This window comes from Vipera ursinii, assembly GCF_947247035.1.
Source record: "Vipera ursinii genome assembly, chromosome: 9".
NCBI classification, from domain to species: domain Eukaryota; kingdom Metazoa; phylum Chordata; class Lepidosauria; order Squamata; family Viperidae; genus Vipera; species Vipera ursinii.
In genome coordinates this window covers 930,465-942,570 of record NC_139523.1, presented here as the reverse complement: position 1 = coordinate 942,570, position 12,106 = coordinate 930,465, and the positions used below count along the sequence as shown (strand labels likewise).

Genomic DNA, 12,106 nt, shown 5'->3' with positions numbered 1-12,106 from the left:
TTTCATACTGGTTTTGTACTAATGCTTTTGTTTCATGGCTGCGAACCACTCTTACACTGAGTAGGGTCAACATTACAGTTGTCAGCAAAAAGAAAGAGAAAGAAAATAAGTCCTCAGAAGTAGTAAGAAAGTCCCATATAAATTTAATAAATTCTGGATCACATCTTTTATTCAAGCTGAAAAGGGAAGTTCCACATGGATGAAGGTGGATGTGAGGTTCTTTGCTTCACTCACTACTGGGTGGAGTAGCTCAGGGCCCCTACAGCTATTTGTTATGGCAGCTGTGTGGCCTCACTGCTGTCTCACTAGTCTTGAATGCTTGATAAGAGTGTTTGAATACTTGAATACAAAGAGCAGCAAAAGCTGGATCCTGAATGTCCAGTTGGTTCCAATAAAGAAGGTTGGACAGAGCCTGTGAGTGTATTCAGAATCCCCTCAGATTGGGTTGGAGGGAAACGCAAACAAGTTTCTAAAGGAAGAAGAAAAGTGCATTTTTCAGCCTAGGTAAAACTGCACAAGATTTTCTTTTGCTTTGTATAAATTGTTCTGCAACGTATTCAGATTCCACTCCTAACCCATCTAGCTGTTACTGTCCATGCCTACAGTTTTATAAATCTACAAAATTTTGTTAATTTACCAGAAATCATTCTTGTTATAAATAATAGCTCAGAATGATGTCTAATAGTACAAGCTTTAAACCTTTAGGTTCTTGGGGGGGGGCTGGGGGGCTGTCCCAACTGTGCTGTATTCCCATTTTCCTAGATTCTAATCAAAGCAAGATTGACATATTATGCAGTATTATTCACATGTATCTCAATTTACTTTGCCCATTTTCATGGCTTCCACTTTGCAGAGAGGCAGCAATTTCAGCCACTTTTTAAAAATGTGTTTGATTTCTGTCTCAGGATCTCGGAGTGTCTTCTGGGAGGATCTCCCCTCATTTTATTCCTACCTCCATTCTGGAATGTGGGCTGGCCTGAGAGAGAGAGTCTGAAGGCACCCAGGGAGTTTCTTGGCTAGTGTGGAGGAACAGGGTGGACTTCCCTTGGTCTTTGCTATCTTGGTACACACACTGGCTCCACACTTCTCACTATAGCAAAATTTCCTCTACTGCATCTCTTTCTTTGCTTGCATTTATGAGAGGGGGAAGGGGCAGCAGGTCTGAAACCCAAGTGTTGAGCATCTCCTGCAGTGCTAAGGCTGAGTGGCCAAGAGCAGATTCATACCTGGTTTGTATAATGTGCAGACAATACATAAATGTCCTTATCTGGGAGTGGGCTACAACAATTGGGAAGTGATTTCTCATCACTTCCTTCTAGTTTTTTTAGTATTTCTAGAACCTTGGCAGTTTGTGCTGGTCTCCTATGTATTAGATCCAACTCTTCACAAGAGTTTAGCATGTGTTTAGGGTGTGTTTGTGCAATACACCTTAGTTTGCCTTATTTGTGGTTCATTGAATGTATTGGCAAGCCAACACCAAGCAAATTACAGTTCAGCTTAGAAGATATTATGTATAAGCCAAGCCTATACATAAATCCTGAAAGACTCCAATTCAGAATGGACAGGGAGAAATTGTACAGGTTAGGCGAAGGTGTGTTGGGTTGCAGGGTCTTTCTGTGCTCCTTGGGTTTAACATGCATTTAACGTACTAAGCATGACCCCCATCTGGAATCTTGGATGCTAATCAAGGAAGGAAGCAGCCTAGAACTAAGGAGAAATTTCCTGACAGAACAATTAATCAATTAATTAACAATTAATCTGCTTGCCTCCAGAAAGTGTGGGTGCTCCATCAGTGGAGACTTTTAAGAAGAGACTGGGCAGCCAATTGAAGTGGTCTAGGGTTTCCTGCTTGAGCAGGGATTGGACTAGACCTCCAAAGTCCCTTCCAACTCTTATGTTCAGAGCAAATAATGGCTGCATGCCTCTCACCCATGCTATTTGGGCAGGGCCGGGAACTCTGACCTCCTTTTGGGGTGTCTTTGTTCCCAGATGAAGTACAGGGCAGCAAAAGCTGTGTTTATCTAAAATGTAGATAAAGCCCAATCCAGGGATGTGCAGATGTGGATGGCAGTGTGGAGTGTTCCTATATAAGACAAGATAATCTTTATTATCATTTTTTACTGTGGGAACACTGGCATACATTAAAAATGAAATTCTGTTGCCTGCTCTCAAAAGTGTACACATACACAACACACAAACATGCTGTATACAACATATACTGCTGTATACTACACCCTTACATACAGTGAGGGGAAAAATTATTTGATCCCCTGCTGATTTTGTACATTTGCCCACTGAGAAAGAAATGGTCAGTCTATAATGTTAATGGTAGGTTTATTTTAACAGTGAGAGACAGAATAACAACAAAAACCAGAAAAATGCATTTCAAAAAAGTTATAAATTGATTTGCATTTTAATGAATAAAATAAGTATTTGATCCTTTTGCAAAACATGACTTAGTACCCTTGTTGGCAATCACAGAGGTCAGACGTTTCTCATAGTTGGCCACCAGGTTTGCACGCATCTCAGGAGAGATTTTGTCCCACTCCTCTTTGCAGATCCTCTCCATGTCATTAAGGTTTTGAGGCTGACATTTGGCAGCTCGAACCTTCAGCTCCCTCCACAGATTTTCTGTGGGGTTAAGGTCTGGAGACTGGCTAGGCCACTCCAGGACCTTAATGTGCTTCTTCATGAGCCACTCCTTTTTTGCCTTGGCCGTGTGTTTTGGGTCATTGCCATGCTGGAATACCCATCCACAACTCATTTTTAATGCCCTGGCTAAGGGAAGGAGGTTCTCACCCAAGATTTGACGGTACATGGCCCCGTCCATCGTCTCTTTGATGCGGTGAAGTTGTCCTTTCCCCTTAGCAGAAAAACACTGCCACCAAAGCATGTTTCCACCTCCATGTTTGACGGTGGGGATGGTGTTCTTGGGGTCATAGGCAGCATTCCTACTCCAAACACGGTGAGTTGAGTTGATGCCAAAGAGCTCGATTTTGACATGTTCACTCAGTTCTCTGATCATTTAGATGTTCATTGGCAAATTTCAGATGGGTCTGAACATGTGCTTTCTTGAGCAGGGAGACCTTGCTGGCGCTGCAGGATTTCAGTCCTTCATGGTGTAGTGTGTTACCAATTGTTTTCTATGGTCCCAGCTGCCTTGAGATAATTGACAAGATCTGTGTAGTTCTGAGCTGATTCCTCACCATTCTCAGGATCATTGAAATTCCACGAGATGAGATCTTGCATGGAGCCCCAGACCAAGGGAGATTGACAGTTCTTCCATTTGCAAATAATTGCATCAACTGTTGTCACCTTCTCACCAAGCTGTTTGGCAATAGTCTTGTAGCCCATTCCAGCCTTGTGTAGGTCTATAATCTTATCCCTGACATCCTTGGACAGCTCTTTGGTCTTGGCCATTGTGGAGAGTTTGGAATCTGATTAATTGCTTCTGTGGACAGGTTCTTTTGTACAGGTAACATGAACAGAAACTTCCTTTAAGAGAGTGCTCCTAATCTCTGTTACCTGTGTAAAAGACACCTGGGAGCCAAAAATTTGCTGATTGATAGATCAAATACTTATTTCACATTAAAATACAAATCAATTTATAACTTTTGAAATGCCTTTGGGTTGTGTTGTTATTCTGTCCATTAAAATTATAAACTGATCATTTTTTGTCAGTGGGCAAATGTACAAAATCAGCAGGGCACCAAATGTTTTTTTCTCACTATAAATACATATAAATATTAATCACTGTCCATCTTGAATACACAACAAAAGGACAAAGGTTTAGAGTTCACAAGGTTAATACTGTACGGAACAAAACTGACTGAATCTGGATGTTCTGCTTTAAGTACCATGAAGCCCCCTCCCAGAGGGTAACAAGGAAAACAGGTCATGAAAAGGATGTCCCAGACAATCCTGTGGATCCTGCTCAAGCAGGATCCACATATATGTCATGACCTGGATAGAAGGGAATGAACTCAATAATCTTTTTCTGCCATCCTCACCGCTCTGCACTGCCTTCCTGTCTGAAGCAGTGATGTTTCCAAACCAATCTAATACAATGCTCTCTATCGTCGCTCTATAGAAAGTGGTAAGGACGAGAAGGAAGAAGTACTTTTTTCATGTGACAGAAAATCCAAGCGCTGCTGTGCGTGCTTCACCAGTGTCTTGAGTGACCAAGCCAGCCTACTTGTTAGCTGCACATCCAGAAATTGGGTGCTGCTAACCATCTCCATAGGATAGGTGAATCATTAATACACAGAGGAGTGTGGCTGTGCCTGTCTTTTCTGAAATTGACAATGATCTCTTTAGTTTTTCCAATGTTTAAAACTAGGCTGTACCAAACCCTCTACCTCCTTACCCTTATTGTCATTTGAATAAGGCCCAGTATTGTATCATCCGTATACTTCACAATATGGTTAGTGACAAACCTTGCACAACAGTCATGAGTCAACAGCAACTGACAGGACACAGCCCTGAGGAGAACCTGTGCTCAAGAAAAAATGGTGTTAGAAATATTAGTCCCAACTTGCACATACTGGGGCCTGTCAATAAGAAAATCAAGAATCCAGTTGCACAAAGGAGTATTAAAACCTAAAAGGCCCAGATCTATTAGATGCCAAACTAAAGTTGACAAACAGCATTCGCACATGAGTATTTCTTTCCTCTAAGTGTTCCAAGCTCAGATGGAGAACAGAAGAGCGATTTGGATGGTAAGCAACCTGGAGCAAATCAAATACTGGCGGGAGGCTGGATACAATAATGTCCTTCACCAGCCTCTCAAAAGGACATTATTGTATCCAGCCTCCCGCCAGCATTTGATTCACTTTAGTTTGCTTGGCCTGTGCTTCTGGCTTCCAACAGCAGGGGGCACCCTTGCAGTTCTTTTTCTCTTGTCTCCCAATCTGCTGTCTGGGGCTGTGGGCAAGGCTGGCGCTCCTTGGTTACTCCATCCCCTGTGGATGTGCGAGGCTCCCCAACTTGCCTGCCTCTCCAGCTGGGGTTTGTCCTTGAACTGGGGGCGACATCCATTCCAACTTTTCCTGTTTGTTCTACGCTGCAGATGGCGGAGCTGTGGTCCAGCCTGAGTCCTACATTAGTCTGACTTTTCTTGCTGGGAGGAGCCTGTCCTTTAGTAGCATTCTGTACATGGGCAGAGGCTGAGGACAGGTGAATCTTGGCTGCTCCAGACCCTGAGATCAGTCACATGGTCATGATCCTGCTCCTGGATGTGTGTGTGTTTCGAGTGACAGCCATGAAATCCGTTTTTAACATCAAACATCACCATCTATTTGTTAGGTTTCTAGCCATTCAGCTGCAGGAGACTCCTGGCATTCCCTGCTCCCATTTCTCAAATAAGGCAGCACCCTTCTGTCATAAGCCATCACGGTTTGTTAAACCTGTCCTCCATACAACATGCAGATTGCCACACAAAGCCCAAGGCCAGAGATCCTTCTTTCTGTTCTGCTCACAAGCTCCAACAGGCTGGGGGGCTCCAAAGAGACAACTTGCAAGGTATGTAGAGTGAGAGGTGGTGTTGGTTTAAATTGGGAAGATTCCCTTGGGCAAAAATGTTCTGTTCCCTTTTAGTCCTCCACCTCTCAAATGAGGCACCAAGATTTGGTCCATTCTAGAGCATTGGCAGAAAGGCCTTTGGACTGTGCCAGCAGGTGGGGAGCCAGAAGTGGCCCACCCTGAGATGGAGCCCTGCTAAGATGTTAGTGCAGTGTGATTTGCTTTGGGCCCAGCATCGTGGGTACTTTGCAATCCAGAGTTTACGGTTCAAAAGGAACCATATGCATAGATTAGGCTACTAAACCAACCACTCATAGTCCTCTGGCTCATGGGCAAAGGAAATACAGGATAAACACAAATATTTTTGGTTGGGGAGGGGAAATTAACTGCTTGGAACTGGACTGCAAGAGTTGAATACAGGTAGTCCTCCACTTATAACAGTTCATTTACTGACTGTTCAAACTTAATGGCACTGAAAAAAATGACATGACTTGCAACAGCACTGAAAAAAGTGACTGTTTTTCACTTATAACCGTTGCAGCATCCCCATGGTCATGTGATTTGCATTCAGATGCTTGACAAGTGGTTCATATTTATGACAGTTGCATGTCCTGGGATCATATGATCCCCTTTTGTGACCTTCTGACAAGCAAAGTCAATGGGAAAGCCAGATTTAACTTAGCAACTGCAGTGAATCACTTAACAAATGTGGCAAGAAAAGTTGTAAAACGGGGCTAAAGTCAACATATTTCTCATTTAGCAATATAAATTTTGGGCTCAATTGTGGTTGTAAATTGAGGACTACCTATACAAGAAATGATGTCAACTTTCTCTGTGCCAGAAGTTCATGTTAGATGCAACAGGACAGTTTCAATAAGCTTAAAGATGACCTGGGTGGGATCCATGGGAAGACGTCTTCCAGAGAAAGAGAAGAGGGCACAGGTGAGGACTTTGACAATCCAGTAATCAAATCTGCAGATGACCAAACATCAGAGAGGTTGTATCAACATTTATAAGAGGAGCATCGGGCCACAATCTTCAAGATCAATTTTAACAGATGAAAAGTCCTGCATTTGGGCAGGAAACATGAAGCTAGATGTACATTGTCAGGGATACTTCAGTACTGGAATCCTGCAATGGGCAGGGATTGGACTATTAGACGATCTCCAAATCCTCTTGCAAGTCTTGTATTTACTGATTATGGGCCTTCAGCCTTGTGATCTTTCAAATCCCAGCTCAACCAAAACAACCAATGCCTCAGAGGAACCCCATTTAAGCCTTCATCCCTCACACCATTGTCTTATCATTTTGTAGGAATCACCCAGCCATGATCCTAAATCGGTTAAATCAAAGCAACCAAAGGAAAAGTCTAGGAGGAGTGCTTTATACATCAATGTACCTGGAAAAGAATGTGGGATTGCAAGGGAGGGTCCCAAAAGGTTCTCCACAGACAGATTGGAGACAAGCAGTTTGTTTCCCTGAAGTGAAACACAAATCATTCTGAGTTGGCTGCGCATTAATTATTGTTGAAAGAAAAATCATCAGGGTCCAATCCAAGCCGGGAATAAACAAAATGGAGGCTGTTTAGAAAGAAGCTTCTTTATTGAGTTGTAGAACCAGACAGAAATGTGGTTTTGGGGCAGCTGACCTGTCAAAACTCGTCCTGCAGCAAGCAGGGCAGGGTGCCGAACACAGGAACGAGAGACTTCCGCTGCGGTCTAGAAGCACTTTATTCTTCAGGGCAACAGCCGCAACAAGAAACAAAGCCAGCGTTGGCTACTACCTGCAGCCAACGCTACTATATACACACCCGAAAACCCCACCCATACTCCACCCAAACACGCCCCCGCCCTCCCATTCTCTATAACTTCCCCACCCCTCCCCTACAAGGCCTTTCGCCCGACGCCCTGTCAGGTAAGCCCCCTCCCATGTGTTGCCGCCACTGTGCTCCTCCCCCTCACCCACTCCCTGCCGCGCCCAACTCCGAACCCCCCTGTCATCCACGCCCGAGGCCCCCAGCCACCCGGTCACCGCAGCGGGGAGGGACCCGTCCCCTAACGGCGTCGCCAGCTCCCGAACTACACAGTCCTGCGCAGGCATGGCGTCGGCCAGAGGAGACAGCCGCAACGGCGGAGTCTCCGAAGCAGTCCGCTGCGAGGCCGAAGCTCTCGAAACCTCCCAGGCCGCTGACACGCTGAGTCGACCCGAGCCTCTACCGGGCATGCCGCAGGCCGGGGAACCTTGCGCAAACGCGCCGCCGGGCGAGGACAGCAGCCGCGGCGCGTCCGGAGGCGGCAGAAGTGGCGGCGCAGGTCCCGGAGCCTTCTGAGCCGGGGAACCTTGCACAAACGCGCCGCCGGGCGAGGACAGCAGCCGCGGCGCGTCTGGAGGCGGCAGGAGTGGCGGCGCGGGCCCCGGAGCTTTTCGAGCCGGGGAGCCGTGTGCAGACGCGCCGCCGGGCGAGGACAGCAGCCGCGGCGCGTCCGGAGGCGGCAGAAGTGGCGGCGCGGGTCCCGGAGCCTTCCGAGCCGGGGACCCATGTGCAGACGCGCCGCCGGGCGAGGACAGCAGCCGCGGCACGTCTGGAGGCGGCGGAAGCGGCGGCACGGCCCCCGGAGCTTTCCGGGCCGCCATGGAGCCTGGTGAGTTCGGCGGGAGGAAGGCAGGGGGTGCCGGGGGGGTGGAGGGGCCCCCCTTTGAGTGTCGGGCTCCCGAGGCCCGACATGCTGCCCCCTCTACCAGGGGCCCACCTGGAATGCAAGGAGAGAGAGGTGAGTAGTCCGTAACATGACCAGCAGTCCTTCCCTGGGTCCCCCCCGGCTTCCCTGGATGTTTCCGGTGGAAAGTGCGGAGAAGGCGCACACATCCCCATCCCGTACCCAGGTGGCCTCCTCCATGGGGTACCCCTTCCAGAGCACCAAGTATTGCACCCGCCCCCTCCGTTTCCGGGAGTCCAGGATCTCCTGTACCTCATAGTGGTTACCGTGTACAGGCCCTGGGCCGCCCTCCCCCACCGCCATAGAGGCAGTTGTAGCAGGCTTCAGCAGGCTACTGTGGAAGACGGGGTGTATCTTTCCAAGGAGGGGGGTTAGCCGAAGTCTGACGGTGACAGGGTTTACTACCTGTATAACCCGGAACGGTCCGAGATATTTGGGCCCTAGCTTCCTACATGGCACCTGTAGCCGCAGGTACTTCGTGGAGAGGTAGACAAGATCACCTACTTTAGGAAGTGCAAACGCCCGTCTCTTCCTGTCTGCCTGCTCTTTGTATGACCCTGCAGCTCGCTCTAACGCCCTCTTTGCTATCCCCCACACCTCCTCCAACCGGTGCATCCACTCCCCAGGTGTGCAGGATGCCGGGGCCCCCTGGTCACACCCCGCGATAGGAACGAACTCGTAACCAGAGACCACTTTAAAGGGGGAGAACCCGGTGCTGCTATGCACTGCGTTGTTGTAGGCTACTTCCGCGAAGGATAGCAGGTCCACCCATTCAGACTGTTGGTATGAAACATAACAACGCAGGTATCGCTCCACCGCCGCGTTTGCACGTTCCGCAGCTCCATTTGTGCTTGGGTGGTACGCCGAGCTCAGGCCCTGTGTTGCTCCGATATAACGCACGAAATCCCTCCAGAACCGGGCCGTGAATTGTACCCCACGGTCGGAGATGATACGTCGTGGCACCCCGTGGAGACGGTAAATGTGTTGGACAAACAGCCAGGCCAGCCGACGGGCTGAAGGCAACCCCTTGCAGGGGATAAAGTGGGCTTGTTTCGAGAACAAGTCTACTACTGTCCACAAAACGTTATATCCCCTGCTTTCCGGTAGCTCGACCACAAAGTCCATGGCAATGTCCTGCCAAGGTCGTACGGGGTCTGCCACCTGTTGCAGAAGGCCTGCCGGTTTATTAGTGGAGGGCTTGGTGGTTGCGCAAATGCGGCACTTCTGCACATAGCTCTCAATGTCTCGCCTCATGGTTGGCCACCAAAACTGGCGGCGGGCCAGATGCAGGGTTTTCACGAACCCGTAATGACCTGCCTGCCTGGCGTCATGGCATTGATAGAGCGCTTGATCCCGTGCCGCCGCAGGCACATACAGCCTGACCCCGTGCCAAGCTAAGCCGTCCCGCAACGAGAGGGTGTCAGGGTGCGCCTGCATCCATTCATCAGTCGCCAACGCTCCCTTGCAGGTCCGCAGGAAGCCGTCTGTCACGGCGTTGGCCCTGTGCTCCGCCCCCTCCACCGGGCGGGGTGGCGGTACCAGTGCCTGTACTACCTCCTCTTTCCGGCAATCGTATTGTGGTAGCCGAGACAAGGCGTCCGCCAGGAAATTCCTACCCCCGGGCACATACTTGAGACAGAACCGGAAGCGCTGAAAGTACTGGGCCCACCGTACGTGTTTCGGGGACAGACGGTGGGGTGTTTGCAGGGCTTCCAGGTTTTTATGGTCCGTCCAAACCTCGAACTCCTGGCTAGCCCCCTCCAGAAGGTGTCTCCAAGTCCCCAAGGCCCAGCGGACCGCGAAGGCCTCTTTCTCCCAGATAGCCCAAGCCCTCTCCGCGGTGGTCAGCTTCTTGGAGGCGTAAGCGCAGGGCCGCAGTTCTCCCATCGCATGCCGTTGCAGAAGGACAGCTCCAACAGCCACGTCGCTCGCATCAGCCTGCACTACGTAGGGCAGGTCAGGGTTCGGGTGTCGCAAGACGGGCTCCTTAGCAAATTGTGCCTTGAGCGTCTCAAAAGCCTGCTGGCATGTAGTGGTCCACGCTAGCTTCTGCCCTGGCCGCGGCAATGTTGCCATTTGTTTTGTCCGCAGTAGGTCTGTGAGCGGCAGGGCAATGGAAGCGAAGTGTGGAATAAACTGACGATAAAAGTTAGCGAAGCCCAGGAAGCTCTGCAACTGTTTCCGGGTCCGTGGGGCCTGCCACTGTTGGATAGCCTCCACCTTCCCCGGGTCCATCTCCACCCCGTTGGAGGACACCCGATATCCCAAATAGTCCAGCCGGGGCTTGTGAAACTCACATTTAGAGAGCTTCACATATAACTGGGCGTCCCTCAGCTTGGTCAGTACACTCCGAACTAAGGCGACATGCTCCTCCAGCGTTGACGTATATATGAGGATGTCATCAAGATAGACTAGGACCCCCCGGTACAAATGATCATGCAGGACTTGGTTAATCAACTGCATGAAGACCGCGGGGGCTCCTTGCAGACCAAACGGCATTACCCTGAACTGAAAGCTCCCCAACGGGCAATTGAAAGCCGTCTTCCATTCGTCGCCAGCTTTAATCCGGACACGGTAGTACGCCTCCCTGAGGTCTAACTTGGTGAACACCCGGCCCGTAGCCAAATGAGCTAAAAGGTCCTTCACCAAAGGGAGGGGGTACAAGTATTCTACACATACCGCGTTAACCCCCCGGTAATCAACGCACAGTCTTAGGGTCCCATCCTTCTTCTCCCTGAACAGGACAGGGGCCGCCATCTTGGACCGGGCGGGCTGGATGAACCCCCTCCGCAAGTTCTTGTCTATGTATTGGCGAAGCTCCTGCATCTCCCGGGGTGCCATTGCGTACATGCGGGGTTTCGGCAGTTTTGCCCCTGGCTCCAGTTGGCGCAGTCCGTGGGGCGGTGGGGTGGCAAGGTATCACACTCTCTCTCATCAAAGACATCTGCGAGATCGCTGTACTCCCGTGGCACCTGTGTCTCAAGCCCAGCTCCCACTCCCGCGGCCCCCTCTGGCCCACCGATCCCCTCCGGACCCATGAAGGAATGCTTTGCAGGAGGCTGGGGCCCTGTCCCGAGACGAAGGTGTCGGCACCCCCCCTCCCACCAAATCGTGGGGCCCCACCTGTCCAACCACGTGAGCCCCAGAATGACCGCCTCCGTCATGGACGGCACCACGACAAACCGGAGGGTCTCCCAGTGTGTACCCAATTCCATTCTCACCGGTGCCGTTACATGCGTAATGGGTGCCCCACCCAGAAGGGACCCGTCTACCTGCTGGAACCGGAGAGGTTTGGGGAGCCGCTGAAGGGGGATGCCGGCCTCCCTTGCCATTACCAGGCTGATAAGGCAGCGCGTGCTGCCTGTATCAATCAAAGCCTTACACTCCCTCCTCTCGCCTGTTCGTGGGCTTATCAATGCCACAGGCAGCACAAAAGGGCACACCGGAGCGCTTACCATCGGGTTCTCCTCGTACTCGTGATCCTCAGACCCATCGGATGTGTCGGTCCGTCCATCCGCCGGCCCCTCTGGACGCACCGGTGTTGATGTTCGGGGTGTCTTGTCGGCCACCTGGTACGCTGTTCTGGAGCACTCCGCAGCTCTCCTGGGGGTTGGGACCCGCGCCACCAGAGGGTTGGGCCCTGGCCGTGGCGGAGGTAACGGGCAGTCCACCGCCCGGTGGCCCGGTTGGTCGCATCGGAAGCAGGGGAATGTTGGACGGGGCGCCGGTAGGGGGCCGGGTTGTGTCACCGCCGGCCCGGGCTTCCGGCCCTCGGTTTTCGGCCCCTCCGGGGCCCTCCAGGCTCCAGGGCCCACTACAGGCCTGCCCCGGGTGTCCTGCAACCCAATATCTAGCTCCACCGCCACCCG

The 12,106-nt window shown here is 50.7% G+C and overlaps 1 protein-coding gene across 1 annotated transcript; it reads right to left on the bottom strand.

Annotated features, from left to right (window-relative positions):
• Positions 1–6,637: 6,637 nt before the first annotated feature.
• On the bottom strand, positions 6,638–11,809 carry LOC310644522 (uncharacterized protein; the record flags this gene model as incomplete). The annotated part of the gene is made up of 3 exons (XM_083369611.1): positions 11,693–11,809; positions 7,482–8,270; positions 6,638–6,651 (listed from the first exon to the last, which is right to left on the bottom strand). Exons 2-3 carry the CDS (start codon positions 8,152–8,154, stop codon positions 6,638–6,640), a joined length of 687 nt encoding a protein of 228 aa, XP_083225737.1. The 5' UTR covers positions 8,155–8,270; positions 11,693–11,809.
• Positions 11,810–12,106: the final 297 nt, after the last annotated feature.